Here is a 19,249-nt window from a genome sequence, read left to right as displayed (position 1 = left end):
CAACCCTCATATCATGTTATGTGCAAATTAACAGCTCACCAGTTAGCTAACCAAAGTAAGTTACTTTAGTCAATGACCCAGTAATTATCAAACAGTTCATCACATTAAAGACATTAGATACTGAGCATGTAAGTGTAAGGATTGTGGTTACCATTTTAGCTATTAGCTTAATTGTACAAATATGTACTAAAAATTTCTACACAGTAATAAATTAATTAATACATGTACAAGCAACCAATGTAAATTTATTTTTGTATATAAAGTATAACTATATAGGACCATGCCACATATAACCGAGTACATATACCAATGAGACAACCTAACAGTATAAACAGTGTACATGTGTAGCTAGCTAGCACATTGTGTTCAATGATACATGCAGTACGTAGCTACTCCAATATAAACACCAGCCATTTAACAGTACAGTGAACTTGTTAACAGGACCACTTAATGAAGTGGCCCTACTACTGATAACCTCATTAATGTGGCCATAAAACAAAGTAGCCTTATTTTCAAAGCTTTCACCAAATTAACACCTGCAACAGCATTTGACATAAATACATGTGTGGATTAGAGACCTACTATAGCATCATGGATTTTGAAAACCGAGAGATTTAAAACATGAAGATTTGATTTCTCTAGGTCTAAAACTGACTTAGATTATGGGGGCATTTTATATGCGCATATACATGTAGTCATTGTGGGATTGGGTTATGTTGCTTAAAAATCATTACACAATGTTAAAATAAGTGTGGAAGACTGAACATGTGTTTGTTGAAGAGCTATAAAATTCAAATTTATATCACTGCTTCCTAACATTACAGTAATAGAATGGAGTGGTTGAACCCGTGTTGGCCTTGGTGAACAGTCTGGGCTATTAGCCTGCAATATGCATAGCAAATCAATGACCGAAAATGAGATTTGCAATGCTTCACCTCTTTCTGCTAGCAAGTCTGTGAACCCATTTGCTAGATGGTCTAATCGAGGATTTTAATTATAAAGACCTCAATATTTTTCAAAAATCAAAGCTTATTATGCGTGTCATTATCTAAGATTAAATATATACATATACCACAGTGAAAAGTAGGAATATAACAATTATTCTGGAAGAATAACGACTGGTAGAATAATAGATATGGCTTCTCAGAACTAAACTAGGCTCTTACAAGCAGCAACGTTTGAAAGTCTGACTGAAGTTTTAATACACTGACTGTACTCAACTGGCTTCTTATTGAGGGATTATTGTGCTGGTTTCACCAGTTTGGTTTGTGGCCACTGGCCTTTTAACCTATTAACAAAAATTAAGCTACAGTATCCAGCAGTAACTATATAAATGTAGATTAAGTTTTACTACTAGATTAATACTTAATAATAGTAACAAGATTTCAACTTATTATAATTGTGACCAGGCCCTGTGAAAACAGCATCTGGGTACAAAAACTTTGCATACTTTCTAAACTTTTACAACTTAAATAATATTTTATGCCATGCCATCATGCTATGGCCACAAATACTAAGATAATAACCTGTTGTATGAAGGATGTAGTTTGTATGTGCCCACATGCACTATTTTCACAGGTCCAGTTATCATAACAACACTCATTATAGTTCTGTACAATACTGTGCTTATATAATTTGGTATAACAGTTGTATATACAGCACAATCAGAAAAGTGACAAAATGTAATGGAGCATGTAAATAATCACTGCATAATAGCTTATGTACAGTATATTGTTTTTAAAAGATAATTAATATTAAGTATTCCCTTAGATAAACATTGTACAGAATTATGTGTGAATCACTTCAAGGGTCTATAAGCAGGATTATCATCCATGATCACTTTATCACTTGTAGCATAGGCTGGATTTTGTTGTAACTTTATGTCTACAGTAGTGTGGCTGGGTGAGCTCACTACTTCATACAATACTTCATCAGTTGGGTGTTTATCATGTGATATCTCATGAGGAGTACTATAGGTGGGATTTTTCAGTTCATTTTCACTATGAGGAAGTTTATCAATAATTGTTTCATAATCTGGAGCTGCTGCAGGTGTTTGTTGAGTAGCAGAATTGGTCATCTTTATAGCAATAATAATGACAATCAGAGCAGCAATTGTAACAACAGCAATTATAGCAATGACAGAAAATACCACAACAAGAACTCCAGGCTCATCGGAAGAACTTGATGATGAACTTGATGATGAACTTGCTACAAGGAGGTTATCGTGGTGTGTATAACAAGACACATGCACAATAGTGAGTGTAGACAATTGTGCATTACACAAAATCAATCTATAACTTAGTTGTTCTCAAATGGTGCATGTAGTAATCGTAATCCATTATGTGATAAGATGTTTTTGTAATTTTACTTGTTATTGTACTTAGCTAAGTAATCTAATAATTATTACATGTATTAGCAGATTTTCTTACGGTAGTGTAAATTATATGTTAATAGGTAAACACACTTTTTATGGACTTGTTATTGCAGCTTGTATCTTGTAAATATGCTGTTTAGGGATTCTTTGTAGGTATAAATATAGTGCATTGTACCATGTATTTCATTTTTGTGTAGTTTTGAGATAAGAACATTATTATCCTTATAAATGTGTGCTATTACCAGGCAGATATGACATTGGCAACGAGGATATAACGATGGCTACTCATGGCACCATTGCAGCATTTTTCAGTTCACAAGAAACTTGGACAGTGTATGTTGAGTGTCTTGAACACTACTTTGCAGCCAACAAGATAGAGGATCCAGACCATGTACCAACACAGAGCAATACTCCTCAGACCAGCTACTTATCAGCTCATTCACAATTTGGTGTCACCTAAGAAGCCTACAGAACTGCAGAACACGGATCTCATAACCATAGTACAGAAGCATCGTGACCCAAAGCTGTTAGTAATTGTGCAGAGATTTTGGTTCAATGGCTGTAACGAGAATCAGTTGCAGCTTATGTGGCAGAGGCCCGTCAGCTTGCTGAACACTGTGAAGATTCCAGAACTCAGCATTGCCTCCTGGCAGAACCAGAGGTTGCCTTCGATAAGGTTTTTGAGGTACATGTAGCTATGGAATCCGAATCTGCAGAAACAAATGTGAAGGACTTGCAGGCACGTTCCCAGCTTCCGTCTAACCCCTTGGTCAACAAACTGAACACTCGTGCTACACAAAACACATGCTGTCGGTGTGGAGATAAACACAAGGCAGCTGATTGTCACTTCAAGACTGCAGAATGCCACAAATGTGGAAAGAAAGGACACATTTCCCAGGTGTGTAAAAGTATGCCAAAAGGACAGCCACACCCACAACAGAAGGATGGCACCTCAACTCGTCCCACTCACATAGTAAAGGAGGAGGAAGATGACTACTCTATGTACAGTATAAGGTGACAGCCACACCTGTGAAACCCCTTTTAGTGATTAACAATGCTAGCTGGAAATGGAGGTGGACACTGGAGCTACAGTTTCTATCATCAGTGAAGAAATTTACAATCGTCTGTAGTTACCAGAAGATGCCAGGAATCCAGTGTCAAACTGAGAACTTACAATGGTGAACAGATAGGTGTCAAGGGCTCCACCACAGTCACAGCCAAATACAAGGAACAGACTGAGCAGTTACCATTAGTGGTCACAAATGGAAGTGGACCAAGCTTATAGGGAAGATACTGGCTCATGAAGATCTACTTGGACTGAACTAACTCATTTTATGTTAACCATGCATGTTACTCTTTGTCCTTGCAGGATATCCTGGATACATACAGTATGCAACCATTTTCAGCTCAGAACTTGGAGTCTTAAAAGAACTACTGCTACAATTAGTGGATCCTACAGCCCAGCGCTGTTTTCACAAACCCAGAGTAGTACCCTATGCTTTGAAGACAAAAATTGAAAAACAACTGGACCAATTAATTTAACAAGGAGTGATTGAACCTATTGACTATTCTGAGTGGGTTGTCCCTATTGTTCTCATATTAAAAAAAGTTGAGACTACAAGGTTACAATCAATCAAGCTTCTCAAGTGGACAGCTATGTATACCCCGTGCCTAGAATACAGGGCTGTAGATGAAGTGTTTGCATCATTGGCTGGTGGAAAAAGATTTTCAAAACTAGACCTTTCCCATGCTTATCAGCAGATACCATTGGATAATGTATCAAAAAAGCTTGTGCCGATCAATACACATAAGGGACTGTTCCAGTACAACAGACTCTGTTTTGGTTTCAGCCGCCCCATCCATATTCCAAACGACTATGGAAACACTTCTTCAGGGCCTCCCCAGAGTGTGTCTTTACCTTGGTAATATTTTAGTGACCGGAGAAAATGATCAAGATCACCTGACCAATTTGTCAGCAGTCTTGCAGAAACTGGTTTCAGCAGGTATGAAACTAAAGCCTGATAAATGTTTCTTCATGCTACAGGAAGTGAAGTACCTTGGTTGCAAAATATCAGCTCAAGGATTAGAGCCAACTCAGGAGAAAGTTAAAGCTATTGTGGAAGCACCTGCCCCAAGAAATGTCACAATTGAAGTCATTTTTGGGAATGCTGAACTATAATGGCAAGTTTCTACCTAACCAGTGTTGGGAGTAACGCATTACATAAGTAAGTAACGCGTTACGTAATATTATTACTTTTGTGATAACTAAGTAATATAACGAAATACGCTATAAAAAAGGTAATATAACACAAGTTACTTTACTTAGAAATGTAACGCGTTACCTAAGTGATATAGTTACTGTAACGAGTCTAATATTACGTAATATTATTACTACAAGTAACGAAGTTACTAATCTCATTAGTAATCCACGGTGTAATGCCTAGCCACAATGAAGTAATGAAGTCTACTGAATGAAGCTTATTCACCAGCTTCTTACTTATAACCAAGATTTGCACATTGCCCAACAATGCAATCATGTAACGTGATAAGGTACATGACAGCTTAAGGCTGTGGACACACAATAATATAATATGTAATATTATTATAGTTACTTTATTTTTGGGTAATAGGTAACTGTAACTAAATAGTTCTGTTGCAAGTAATGTGTAATATGTAACTAGTTACTTTTACAAAGTAACTGCCCCAACACTGTACCTAACCTTTCTGCATGTCTTGCCCCATTGTACAGCTTGCTACATAAGAAGTCTCATTGGTCATGGGGAGAAAAACAACATGAAGCTTTTGAGGAAGCCAAGACTTTGTTGACATGCATCTTCATGTGTGTTCGCTCACTATGATCCACCCAAAACACTAACCTTATGCACTTGGCGCAATTTTGTCCCACAAAGTTGGAGATGATGAACTACCAATTGCTCTTGCTTCACGTTCACTGGCACCTGCAGAGAAAAATTATTCGAAGATAGACATGCTATTGTTTTTGGTGTAAAACATTTTCATCAGTACTTGTTTGGAAGACATTTTACGATCAAATCAGATCACAAACTTTACAGCATCTTTTGGAAGAGAGAAAAAAGGTATCCCTGTGATGGCATCAGCAAGAGTGCAGAGATGGTCTTTAACACTGCATGCATATAACTACACAGTACAGTATGTGCCTGGTAAGGATAATCCAATGCTAATGGCTTTATCTGATTACCACTACCAATACAGCCAAGAGCAGTACCAATGCCTCAAGAGTTAGTGTATTAGCTAGAAGGCTTACAGATTTCTTCAGTAATAGTGGACCAAATCAGATCGTGGAATGCAAAATGCACAGATTTGTGCAACATGGTTGGCCAAGAACAGTTGACACAATACTATGACCATATCACTCAAAGCAGTTGGAGTTCAGCATCCAAGAAAACTGCTTACTGTGGGAAGTAGAATTGTGATACCTATGCAGGGGAGAGAGAAGTTGCTGGCTTACTTCACAAAGGTCATCCTGGAATATCTAAGATGAAAGGCTTAGCCTGCACTTATGTGAGGTGGCCTAACATGATGCACACTTAGAAGCACAAGTGAAACAGTGCAACCAGTGCCAAGCTAATCAGCCTTCTCCTCCAGCTGTACCAAAGCATCCATGGGAATGGCCAGTACACCTATGGGAGAGTGGACTATGGTGGATTATTTTTAGGGAAGATGTTTTTGGTTGCTGTGGATGCCCATTCTAAATTGATGGAAATAGAGGTTATCAGTACTGCTACCACTCAAGCAACAGTTGAACATTAAAGAGAAATGTTTGCCAGATTTGGTTTACCCAAGGTGATCGTGACAGATAATGGCACTTGTTTTACCAGCAAATTTACTAAATTTACAAGACAAAATCACATCCGCCATTTTACGATAGCACCTTATCACCCATCTTCTAATGGTTTAGCAGAAAGAGCTGTGCAAACGTTCAAACAAGGAATGAAGAAACAGTTGATCAGTACAGTATACACTAATTGTCACGTTTTCTTTTTATTACAGACTGACACCTCACACAACAACAGGTGTAGGCTCCAGCAGAGTTAATGTTGAAACAGAGACCCAACTCACACATGGACTCAAGTCTAAATTACAAGCAGCAACAAAGGCAGAAGTCACAACATGACAGAACCACTAGACAACACACTTTTCAGCAAGATGACTTAGTGATGGTTCATAGTTTTAACAAGGGACCAAAGGACAATTGGTTACCAGCAACTGTTGTGAGTACCAGTGGTGGGAAATCTTACAAAATCAAACTTACAGATGGCAGAATCATGCGAAGACATACAGATCACATTGGACCTAGACAAAGTGACTGTATCCCTGATCCAGAGGATGACAGTGATGACATTCCTATGACAGTGATGACATTCCTATCCCAGTCTCTCAGCAGCCACCTGCTAGTGGAAGGCCTACAACTGAACTTCACCATTCACAGAGATATCGTAAGCCTCCAGAACATTTTCGGACTTAAGGAGAGAGGAATATAGTAATCAGAAGCCATTATATAAGTTGTTTTTATAATTTACTTGCTATTGTACTTAGCTACTTAAGTAATCTAATAATTATCAGCAGATTTTCTTATGGTAGTGCTAATAGGTAAACACACTTTTTATGGACTTGTTATTGCAGCTTGTACCTTGTATATATGCTGTTTAGGGATTCTTTGTAGGTTTAAATATAGTGCATTGTACCATGTATTTCATTTTTGTGTAGTTTTGAGATAAGAACATTATTATCCTTAATGCGTGCTATTACCGGGTAGATACGACAGTGCATATAAAGTTAGTCTGATTTAATTTATTAGCAAACTCCTACAAAAAAAATTCTAAATTTCTTGTCAGGTAGATCTAGTAGGTACAGTACTGTGAACTACATCACTAATTTATTGTAAATTTTGAGATGTTACATTAGGGAGGCTATAAAAGGCGGAACAGAATAGTGGAATAACAAAATAAGCGAAAAATGTAATTTACTGCAATGCAATAAATTGAAGTTAACATGCCTTGGTGTAGGCGTAGAATGGATACAGTGCAAACCTACGTACCATACCATAATAAATGAAGCCGGCATCCTCTAGCGATAAAATAGCCTTTCGGGTAAAGTAAATTAAATTCAACAACACAGAATTCATCAGATGACTGCAAGGTCCATTAGAGCGGAATTGTACATTAGCAAAGTAGCCTAGTGCTAGTACCACAAACTGAAATCAATGCACTTGTTTCGGGTAAGACATGAACCAATCTTGTGGGATATGTGAGGTTTGCAGACATCATAATTATGATTCAATGTATATTAAACTGGCTTGACAGGTTTAAGATCACAAGATCATGCCACAGTGCATGGTGTGTTTGCGGACAGAAAACTTTCCCTTCCTCCCACCTGAAACCATGCATTAAGTATATGTGTCAGTGCATATATTGTTGTATGCACTTTGTATGGTCGTCCACATATAAAGATCAAACCTTTGTATGTATAACTTGTTTGCTTGGTTGTTGTGCGTCCAATTACTGATATTGAACTTAGGTACACATATATAGTTAAACAGCAACAGAGGACCAAGGGAAGGTGGATGAAGTACTAATTATCTGTGCATGGCCAAATCAAATCAATTATGCTAAATATATCTGATACATATGTTTATCCATTGGTTGCTGCTATCACGTTGTGTTACTAAGCATATATGGTGCATTGCTGCAATCTTGTACTAATCAGAAGACATATTTGCTTCATGGTCAACGTTATGTATTGTGCCATATCCACAATGCTTGCCTGTGTGGTTTGTGCAAAAGTTATTACGCCCTACTCCAACATTTTCCTCAGTTGCTCTTTCCCCAAAGTACTTGTGTATAGATATCTGTATGAATGTTATTTGTGTTTTGTGCAGTTATGTATATTTTATGGCAATTGTGTTTATTGTGCGATGCTATGTGGAAGATATATGCATGAGTGTTTGTTTGTTTGTTTGTTTGGTGTTGTTGCGTACACTTTATGGCTTTGTGTAAAATGTTATTGTGGTTAGAACTTAGGCAATAGAGCTAGGTGTGGTGGAAGGGTGGCTAGGAAAACACTATATAGTCATGTCTATTTTGTATGCACACATACTAAATACATGGTAAGTGGTGATTGCACCCGGGGGTGTGCACTGCTTAAATATGCCGAGTGCACACTGCCAGGGGTGTTGTCATACCAATCAGCATGTTAATTACATTCTAAACATTTTTTACTACTATTTATAATAGTGATTCCAGGAGAATTTTAAATAATGAAAATAGTTTTTATTTAGCATGCCTTGTGCAGTACTCCTGAGGATCTTAGTTTTAAACCAAATGAATACAATGAAGTCATAATGCAAACTCTATATACGGTAGGTATTCATGTATTAACACAGAAAAAATCAAAATACTTTGATAGAATTGTCGGTAGGAATATTTCTTTGCACAAATATGATGTGGGATTAAACTACAGTAGTAACCGTTTCACCACTGCTACTATCCCTATCGTTGTTTGCCATATCGGAAAATCCCTACTTCAGCTTGTAATTGTTCAATTCAAATGTATAGGTGTAAGTAAAGCATACAATGATATGTCTCTTGTTTATGAGGGATTTGTAGAGCATGGATCGCTACTTCATTTTATAACTAATAAACTATCTATCGTTTGCTAACTTTTCCATCACAGCTAGTATGTGTATAGAATAAGTATTTGTGCATTGTGTGTGATTGTTCTATTAGAAAATGTAATTACTGACCATTGTTTTTATCTGACTGTTGTTGTATTAGGGTAACTGGTTTATTAGAGTACTTCGCTCTTGCTGTTTGCAACAACATAATGAAGTTGTTACAGTTACACTAGGTACATACATGTATTGTTCCATTACCGTGAGGCATAATGTGTTATACATACATGTATTGCCAGAATGCAACTCATCATGAATCTACTGTAATTTTCAAATTGTTTGAGGTACCATCAAGACACATGATATCGTGTCATGTAGCCAAGTACAACCTGTGGGTATGCAACAGACAAGTGTGTACTAGAACCAAGAAACAAGTGTTTTCACATATCCATAGCTCTATAGCACTTGAATGAAAATTAACCAGTTTTGCTGCAGAAACTCCCTCAGAGTAGGGAACCTACGTATCTCCCATTCTAAGGTTAAGTTAAATCTGCTTAGCCATTACTGAGATATGTGCCTTCAAAGTTTGTCTCATTTTCTTCATGTTTTTTTCTTAATCTTTTACTTTTGCACATTTTAGAAACAAAAATTGTAATAGCTCACACATGCTTCGGTTAATGTACTTCACATTTGGAGGACAGAAAGAGCATACATAATACAGCACATTTACAGTCCAATTTTATGGATAGATTAGATAAAGAACAATTTAATGAAGTTATGAACAATTTTCAAAAATGCAAAAACGATTAAATTTTGCTGTCACAACTGCAGGGTAAGCTGCTTGACAGAATAGTTAAAAATTGGTCTGTATAAACCCCTCGAAGGAATGAGCTGAAAATTGCTACGTAGATGGAGTAACTATCATAGGAGTACCTTTTTGTGGTTTGAAAGGAATCCAGATACAGGCCATCAAGATATGACACAAAACTCAAACTCAAGGGGTGTGACACCTTCACAAATCTGTACATGATTCGAAAATCATTTCGCGATTTGTAACTTGATTTGTGATTTGAAATTGGATTTGTGATTTGAAACTTGATTTGAAATATCATTACAAGACGTGTGATTGCTGTAGTGTGATTTGTAAGGTGAATTCCAGAGTTAATTCTGAGCTCTGAAGGACATTATTTCATGATTAAGAACTAACTTGTATTGTTTATAAATATGTTTTCGAAACTAGTTTTCAAGCAGCATTAATTATTTGCATGGGCAAATCCTCAAGATTTTGTAGATTTGTGATTTGGTAGCTGAAGGGCGTACTTGATTTGTAGAGGTGTCATATCCCTCGACCCAACCTGTGTCACAATTATGCAATCAATTTTTATGAATGAAAAATTGTTAGTTTTCATGCCTACCAGGCTAACCGCTAAGAGCAATGAGCTGAAAATTGGCGTGTAGTTGGAATAATCATCATAGAAAGTCCTTGCATTAGTACTGAAGAATTGGATTACAAACCACTGAGTTATGATTCGAAAGCCAACTAGCTACGTGTACCAAATGCGAGATCGAGATACTCTAATATAACAGTTACCCTACTAGAGCATTCAGCTACTTTTATAACTTACTCCATTACAGAAATCAAGACACACAGTAGTACAAATAATTGGTCATAACTCTGTGAATGTACATCACATTCCTACCAAACTTGGTACTCAGATTCGTCGTAATGAGCCCTTTAAGTATACCAAATTCCAGCTTGATCGGAGTACGCATTTGCATTTTATGGCAGATTTTGTAAAGTGTGCGAAAAGAAGTAGAAGAAAAAAACAAAGAAAAAAAACCTAACTCTGGCCGCTCGTATTTCGGAAATGATTGGAGCGATTTTCTTCAACTTTGGAAAGTGGATTCCCCTACCTAGCTGGCACTTCTGTAGAAAATGTGGTTTCAATCGGATAAGTGATCACGGAACTACAAAGGTATGAAAATCAAGTTTTCTTTCTTCCTGTTAATATACTCACGGTGTGGCGCGTCGGCTTCTTGGGCTGCATAACACACTACCGTGTGTCTTGATATCCCTATATCTACTTGCACATACAAGTATGAAGACATTTTTAAAATGAAGAAATGACAACAAATTTGCAAATGTGTTGGCATTTATCACATCATAAACAATACACGTGACACAAATACCATTGGAACTACAAAACCAAAATAAAGATATTTACATGTGTCATGAGCAAGTGAATAAACTGGCGTATAGGGTTAATGGTTTAAGACTTGTTTCCTTGAGTAATTGCAGAATTAAAACTTTCTTTAGAGCATGAATAATTTCATGCTTGCATTTTTTTTCATGTTTTTTATCTTCTCCTCAATTGTAAGAAAGGATTGGAAAATAAATCATGCATAAATTAAAAACTTTTGTTTGAAAAATATGTTTGTGTGAACTATGTAGGTGGATTTTTGTTGAGATGGTCACAATCTAATACTGGTGGATGAAAGCTAATATTCACATTTTCTAACACTGTACGTACGTATTTATTCAAACCATGCAGGGGCATCAGTGTGAAAGTGAAGGTAGTGCATAGTCCTAATGCTGCTGAAGGCAGTTAGTCTAGGGGGGAGGGGGCATAGTCCCCCAGAAAAAATTCGAAAATTGCACATACTGAAATGCTATTTGGAGGCAATTTTGGGTTGCAATACAGTGTGCAAGGTGCTAGCTAGTACCTGACAAGTGTCCAATGTTAGGGATAAAACTGAACACTGACTAAAAAGCACCTATGTAATACTGTTTAATTAATTCTTAAACCTTATTGTTAGAATTAAGAGGCTAATGTAGCTACAAAGAGAAACAAAGTCAAAGCTGAATAGAACAATAATTTTTAAAGGTGCTAAACATGAATGAAGTGGACATGAAGCTGCTTCTAGGTGAAAGACAGGTTAGATTAGCATTGTTTCTATCAGTTGTTGCTATTGAATAAATTTTACCAGATCTGCAAGAACCCAATTCCGTTTTATTACATTTTCTTTATCTAGAAAGCCAATGAAATGGACAACCAAAGTTTCAGCCAAGAACATTCGAAGTTACAGCACTACAAAGTGGAAACAACATAAAATTGATTTGTACAGTGACACTGTACAAATCAATATTTCTTTGTTACCACTTTTTAGCACTGTAACTTTAAAAGTTCTTAGCTTCTAGAGCTAAAACTTTAGTTGACCATTACTCCAGCTATCTATTTATATAAAGAAGATGTAAAATGGAATAAATACATCTGACACACACCCTTGTGGTTAGAGGAACGAAATAAAGATGTTCACATGTTCCATGAGCAAATGAATAAGATGGTGTATAGAGACTTGTTTCCTGAGCAATGGCATAATAAAAACTTGCATATGTTTTCTTTAAAGCATGATAACTTTTGTTCGAAAAAAATGTTTGTGTGAACTACATTGGCGGTTTTTTGTTAAGATGGTCACAATTTAATACTGGTAGATGCAAGCTAATATTTACATTTTCTAACACTATGCGTACGTACGTATTTATCCAAATCATGCAGGGGCATCAGTGTGGAAGTGAAAGTAATGCTGCTGAAGGCAGTTAGTCTAGAGGGGGCTGGGGCATAGTCCCCCAGAAAAAAATTTGAAAATTGCACAAACTGAAATGCTATCTGGAAGCAATTTTGGGCTGTACTACAGTGTTCAAGGCCCTGACAAGTGTCCAATGTTAGGGATAAAACTGAACACTGATGGGTACGTTATATTTTGGTAGAGGGCTGTATTGTTACTGTACAAATTGATATTTCTTTGTTACCACTTTTTAGCACTTTAACTTTAAAAGTTCTTAGCTTCTAGAGCTAAAACTTTAGTTGACCATTACTCCAGCTATCTACATATGTATATAAAGAAAATGAAAAATGGAATTAGAAAAACATGCTAACATAGAAACATTCAAATTTACAGAGCTACAAAGTGGAAACAACAGAAAATCGATTCATACAGTGACAATACAGAAAATAAACTACAGGCACTTAATTAAACTATCATAACTTACAAATGCAGTCCTCTACCAAGATGTAACTAACACTGTTGCATTATGAACAGACAAATCCATTGCTGGGTAAATTTAATCTTCAAGGTCCTTCCTTACAACCAGGGCGAAGGTAAAAACTTGAGTGAACCGCTTGTCCAATGCAAAGGAGACTAATGCTCTTATCTTGTATCTCCTTGAAAGTACTGACACAAAACAAAGAGTTTCAAACTCTTCTTGCTTTGGGGATATCACAATGCTAGTAAGGTTTTTGCTGTTAGCACCTTCCTTAATTGTAAAACAATTGCTAAAAAATTTATTAATTACGTAAATATTTCACCCATTGCATATATTGCACTGTAAAATTAGGTTTCTGCTATAAGTTTACAAGTCTACGAAGTACACCTAACTGTATTTAATGGATACATAGGCATAGCTAGCACCTCGTAGTTGGGGGGCTAGGCAATGGTAAAGATAAAATGATGGTTGAATATGCAAAGCATGTGAGAAAGCCTGCTAAAATAGGGGGTCTGGGGCATGCCCCCCCAGAAAAAAATTAAATGCTAATGCTCTGAAATTGAATTTCAGTGTATTTTTAGCAGTAAAAATCATGCCAGTAGTGTATACTTACAGTGGAACGTCTCTTATCCAGGCGGTCCGGTACCTACTACTGTCCGTATCTCAGAAATGTCCGTAACTAAGAATAACATGCTATTATGCTAAAGTGACTAACTTAAATACAAGTAATGTTGTTATTGCTATCAGTTAGTGCTATGCAGTTTAGTGGGCAGAGGGGGAAGTCACTACAGAGCAGTCATGGTCACTCCCCTGGGCTGTAAAAATGCATTATCACCTAGCAACCAAGTGGTAGTTATTAGTAATAGAATAAACAAGCCACCAAACAGGTAAACAGCAACCTTTAGGCTCCCTCCTTGTGCTTTCATCTAAACCAAACTTCATTATGGTCAATGAACTACAAGCCACATGACCAATTTGGGCTGTCTGGACAATGGAGGTGCCCAGATAATAGAGGTCCAGATAATAGAGGTCCAGATAATAGAGGTCCAGATAATAGAGGTCCGGATAAGGGAAGTTCCACTGTACTTGTGTAGATTACCTTTATGTCCAATACAAACACCACTGCTGAACACGAAAATTAACTTTAGAGGTGCTTATGACGATCAAGTGTTGCTTCTGCCTCTCCAGTTTACAATATAATACAGCTTGGCTTAAAATGATCGGTAAATCAAAGAAGGTATACTTTTAGCCTTGTAGTTACTTGTGCACATATGTATGAAGGTGGTTTTATCGAAGTAATAATGATGATCTTGTTTTATGTCTACCGCATTGTAAACAAATGTACTAGACACACATATCGTACTGTTGGAGCTACAAAGATTATCAAGCTCTCTATGAGCAGGCAAATAAACTGGTGAATAGTTTTAATCAATTTGAGTCTTGCTTCTCTGAGTAATGGCTCAATTAAAACTCGCATATTTTTCTTCAAACGTAGCCTGTGTAATTTTACACTTTTAAAATTTCAATGCATGCTTGTGTCAACTAAGGCAGGATTTGCTGAGATGGCCACAATTAATAATAGTTATCTGCATTGTCATATGACCATCTCGCAAACCTGACTATCATGCACTAATTTCCAATTTTCTTTTTATTGTCTCAGCAGCCAGCTGGTCCGGTTTTGGCCAGACTACTTTTCAACCACTTGGAATTTTGTTGAAGTTCAAGATACTCTAATAATACAGTCAGCACAATAACTCTAATAATACAGTCAGCTATAGGTTTCAGTTACCAATCTTACAATTTGCATTGATAATTCCAGTCAGATGTGCTTTCAAATTCAATCTCAGAGGGCTAAATTTTCAAAACATTCCTGTGTGGGCACACCCACTATTTCCCTAGTTTGCCATAGCCTGACCACTTTTATGAGCCTTGCTACGGCTTTGCTCAGCATTGTCTGTTTTGTTTACAGTGTCCAAAGAATGGTTCCCAAAGTTTCAGCCTGTCATGGTAAGTATTTATACAGTCCTATACTGAAAACAAACTATAGATGCTTACATTTGCAGCCATAACTTTTGTTTGTATTTGTGTACAGAGCTGGAATTCAGCTCAAAACATCACTATGAATTGGCAAAGCTACCCACAACAAATGTGTTTGTGTCTACCACAAAATAAACAAATACATGTGACACAAATACTATCGGAGTTACAAAATCAAAATAAAGATATTTACATGCTCCATGAGCAAGTTAATAAAATGGCATATAGGGTAAGACTATTTTTCCTGAGTGATGGCACAATTTTTCTTTCTATGGAGCATGCATAATTTCATACTTGTGTGAACTATGTTTTTCTCACATTTTTGTCTTCTCCCCAATCCTAGGAAAGGTCTGGAAAACAAATATTACACAGCAGTGGATTTGCCTATTCGTGGAGAACCTGATGGTTACATTTTATTTAGTAGAGGGCTGTATTCATAAGTTATACCCATTTATTAAGCACCTGTGGTATATTCTCTGTATATAGTCACTGTACAAATCAATTTTTACCACTTTTAAGCACTGTAACTTTGAAAGTTCTTAGTTTTAGAGCTAAAACTTTAGTTGACCATTACTCTAGCTATAAAGAAAATGTAATAGAAAATGGAATTAGAAAAACATGCTAACATACGTATGAAGATCTGGTCACAAATACATGTGACACACATACCCCTGGGGCTAGAGGAACAAAATAAAGATGTTCACATGTTCACATGTTCTATGAGCATGGTGTATAGCCTTCTTTCTCTGAGCAATGGCATAATAATAACCTGTTGTTTTTTTTAAAGAATGAATAATTTCACCTATTAAAAAAAAACTTTTGTTTAAAAATATGTTTGTGTGAACTACATAGGTGGGCTGAGGTGGTCACAGTCTAATACTGGTGGATGAAAGCTAATAATTACGTTTTCTAACACTGTACGTATTTATCCAAAGTTCCGGGGGCGTCAGATTGAAAGTGAAAGTAGTAAGTTTCAGCCCTAATGTTGCTGAAGGAATCTAGTTTAGGAGGTCTGGGGCATGCTCCCCCAGAAATAAAATTGGAAATTGCACATACTGAGATGCTATTTGGAGAATATTTTGGGCTGTAATATAGTGTGCAAGGTGCTAGCTGGTTACCTGACAAGTGTCCAATGTTAGGGATAAAACCAAACACTGACCAAAACGTACCTCCACAATACTGTTGAATTAACTCTTAAACCTTACCATTTGAATTAAGAGATAAATTGTAAAGAATGCTTCTATGTACATATGTAGCTACAAAGAGAAACAAAGTCAAAGCTGAATAGAGCAATACTTTTTTAGAGGTGCTAAACATGAACAAAGTGGACATAAAGCTGCTTCTAGGTGAAAGACAGGTTAGATCAGTATTGCTTTATCAGTTGTTGCTATTGAATAAATGTGACCAGATCTGCAAGAAACTAATTCCAATTATTACATTTTCTTTATCTATAGAAAGCCAAAGGATGGTACAACCAATGTTTCTCCCAAGAACTTTCAAAGTTACAGAGCTACAAAGTGGTAACAAAAAAATCTATTTGTACAGTGACAATACAGAAAATAAACTACTGGTACTAAAATACATGATCATAATTTACAAATGCGGTCCTCTACTGAGATGCAACTAACACTACTGCATTCGTTCTCCATGAACAGGTGAATTCATTGCTGGGTAAGTTTTATCTTCAAGTTCCTTCCAATGACCAGGGGTAAGGTAAAAACTTGAGAAACAAAGACGATCGTCCAATGCGAGGCATCTCCTTAAAAGTACGGACACAAAACAAGATTTTAAAACTTTTCTTGCTTTGGGGATCACGATACTATTAAGGTTTTTGCCATTAGCCCCTACGTTCATTGTGAAACAATCAATCAAAAATTTGCGGATTCTTTATTATTATGTACTGTAAATATATCACCCATTATGTATACTGCATTCTACTATACAATTAGGCTTCTGCTAACATGTGGGATTTTAGCAGATCCAGTTACAAATGCTAAGTACTGTATGTTCACTAGTTCTAGTTTTGGCTTCATCAAGTTTACAAGTCTTTTTCTAATTTCTGCTGAAAGGTGGTGAGGCTCTCACCTCACTGGTCACACCTACTGTGACACCCTTTAATCCAAACTAATGCTGATACAGTGTACATATTTCAATAACATCTCTATTCACGGTATGCACCTTCAGAACCATTTTTGGTTGACAAAACAAATGTTTTGTAGAATTTTGCATGGGGGAGATCACACATAAAGTGTGCTTTATAATCCATTAAATACAGTTGAGTGTACTTTGTAAACTTGTCAACTTTTATAAACCACAAGGTATGAGCAGTTTACTACCTTTTAGGATGGCATTGCTGGAGTTTAATACGTTGCCACATTAAGGCACTGAATGTGCTGCACATCAGCACACTAGGAAAGTCAATAAACAATTTAAAACAATTGCTTTTTTGCTTGTGTTAAACAGAAAATGAAGTACTTGACTCTTGGATTTGATGCTAAGCTTCATCACATGCTTGTTTTCATCACATGCTTGTTAACATCTAATGACATAGATTTTGTGTAGCACATGTGAAAATATTGAGGCAGTACATTGCACTTAAATGCTTCTAACATTACCTGTAGGTGTTGCCAAACTTAAAGCAGTTAATGTATTACTCATCACTAGTGATAATGAAGTGGGTATTGACATAGATACAGTTGACATAGCTGTCATGGAACTTATAGGTGATGTATTCATCATTGATGATGATAATGTTGTTGTAGTTGCCATAGAACTTATACTTGATGTAGTAGTCATCACTGATGATGATATAGAGGGTCCATTAGTAGTAACAATGAGAATATCACTAACTCTACCAGATCCACAAATATTCCCAGCAGTTACAGTCACATTATAAGTTGTGTCAGGAGATAATTGTGTTATAGTAATTGATGTCAGTGATATAGATTCTCTGACATTACTTCCACCTCTCCAGTTTACAATATAATAATCAGCACCATTCACCTCATCCCACTGTACAACAAATGATGTACTAGTGATGTTGCTGACTAGCAGAATTGGTGTACTAGGCTTAGTACCTGTGGTATATATACATACATACAACTAATCAATACACACAGCTATATGTACATTTGTGCATACTTTGAAGGACATGTACATTTGTACATTCTAACATCCCATTCACATTACCTTCTCACCCAGGAACAACATGGCATGGTTCAATTAGCTGTGCCAAACCAAGCACAACAAGACGAGGTACAACTGAATGCATTCTGGGATGTCAACATTTCTGTTGGCTACACAGCAAGTATTTTCTACACTCTACAACAAGCGCTAGCATGGCTACAACGTACCACAAGACGTAGCACATTTCCAATACACTCCCAATCACTTGCTTCATTGACAGTGATAATCTTGGCAAACGAAGCACATACTGGCTAAAATACAGTAGCTAAAGTTTACCCTTTGCATCTTTCTTACAATATTTGTCGTTTTATAAATGGCCAAAACAAAGAAAGGCATAGCATACATCGTGAGTGTTTTAGTCAATTCCCAGCTCACATGCTGAACAGTAATGTTAAGGGCTGACTCGAGATTGACAACCTAGTTTAAAACTAAACTGGGACAGTGTGAATGGGATATAAAATACATATCGTTATACTGTAACTCTAATACACAAAGTACACGTACATATTATGTGACCGGGCCTGCGAAAATAGGGCATGTGGGCACAAACTACACCCCGTCACATAACATGTCATATCTCAGTACTGGGATAGAATATTTTCATTCTGTGACTTGTATTGAAAATTTCATGGCTACAGAGTCATGGAATAAACAGTTATGACACAACAAAGTTTGAAAAAGTAGGCAATTTTTATGTGCCCACATGCCCTATTTTTGCAGGCCTGTCACATATATACAGTACAATGAAAATGTTATTATCGACAATTTGGGACCAGCCAAAACTGTCCTGATTATCAAGGTGTCCTGAGTTTCCAGGTCAATTTACATGCTAAGGGATACTTTGGGACCATTAGTACAGTACAGCTCAAATACAACTATGCACTGTAAAAACACGTGCTACTGAACACCAGAACACATGTAGCTTATTATTGCACGCATGATCAATAAAATTACACGT

At 36.6% G+C, this 19,249-nt stretch overlaps 1 protein-coding gene across 1 annotated transcript in view; it reads right to left on the bottom strand.

Annotated features, from left to right (window-relative positions):
* Positions 1 to 1,586: 1,586 nt before the first annotated feature.
* Positions 1,587 to 19,249, bottom strand: part of LOC136261005 (uncharacterized) — a 47,887-nt gene continuing 30,224 nt past the window's right edge. Inside the window, exons 4-5 of the mRNA XM_066054969.1 lie at positions 17,721 to 18,182; positions 1,587 to 2,208 (exon numbers count right to left, since the gene is read on the bottom strand). Of these exons, the coding sequence (XP_065911041.1) occupies positions 1,799 to 2,208; positions 17,721 to 18,182 (872 nt within the window). The 3' untranslated portion in view covers positions 1,587 to 1,798. The remainder of the gene's footprint in view (positions 2,209 to 17,720; positions 18,183 to 19,249) is intronic.

Source organism: Dysidea avara, chromosome 1 (genome assembly GCF_963678975.1).
Source record: "Dysidea avara chromosome 1, odDysAvar1.4, whole genome shotgun sequence".
NCBI lineage: Eukaryota > Metazoa > Porifera > Demospongiae > Dictyoceratida > Dysideidae > Dysidea > Dysidea avara.
Note: the sequence above shows the minus strand (reverse complement) of the source record. Positions and strands in the feature narration are given on the sequence as shown.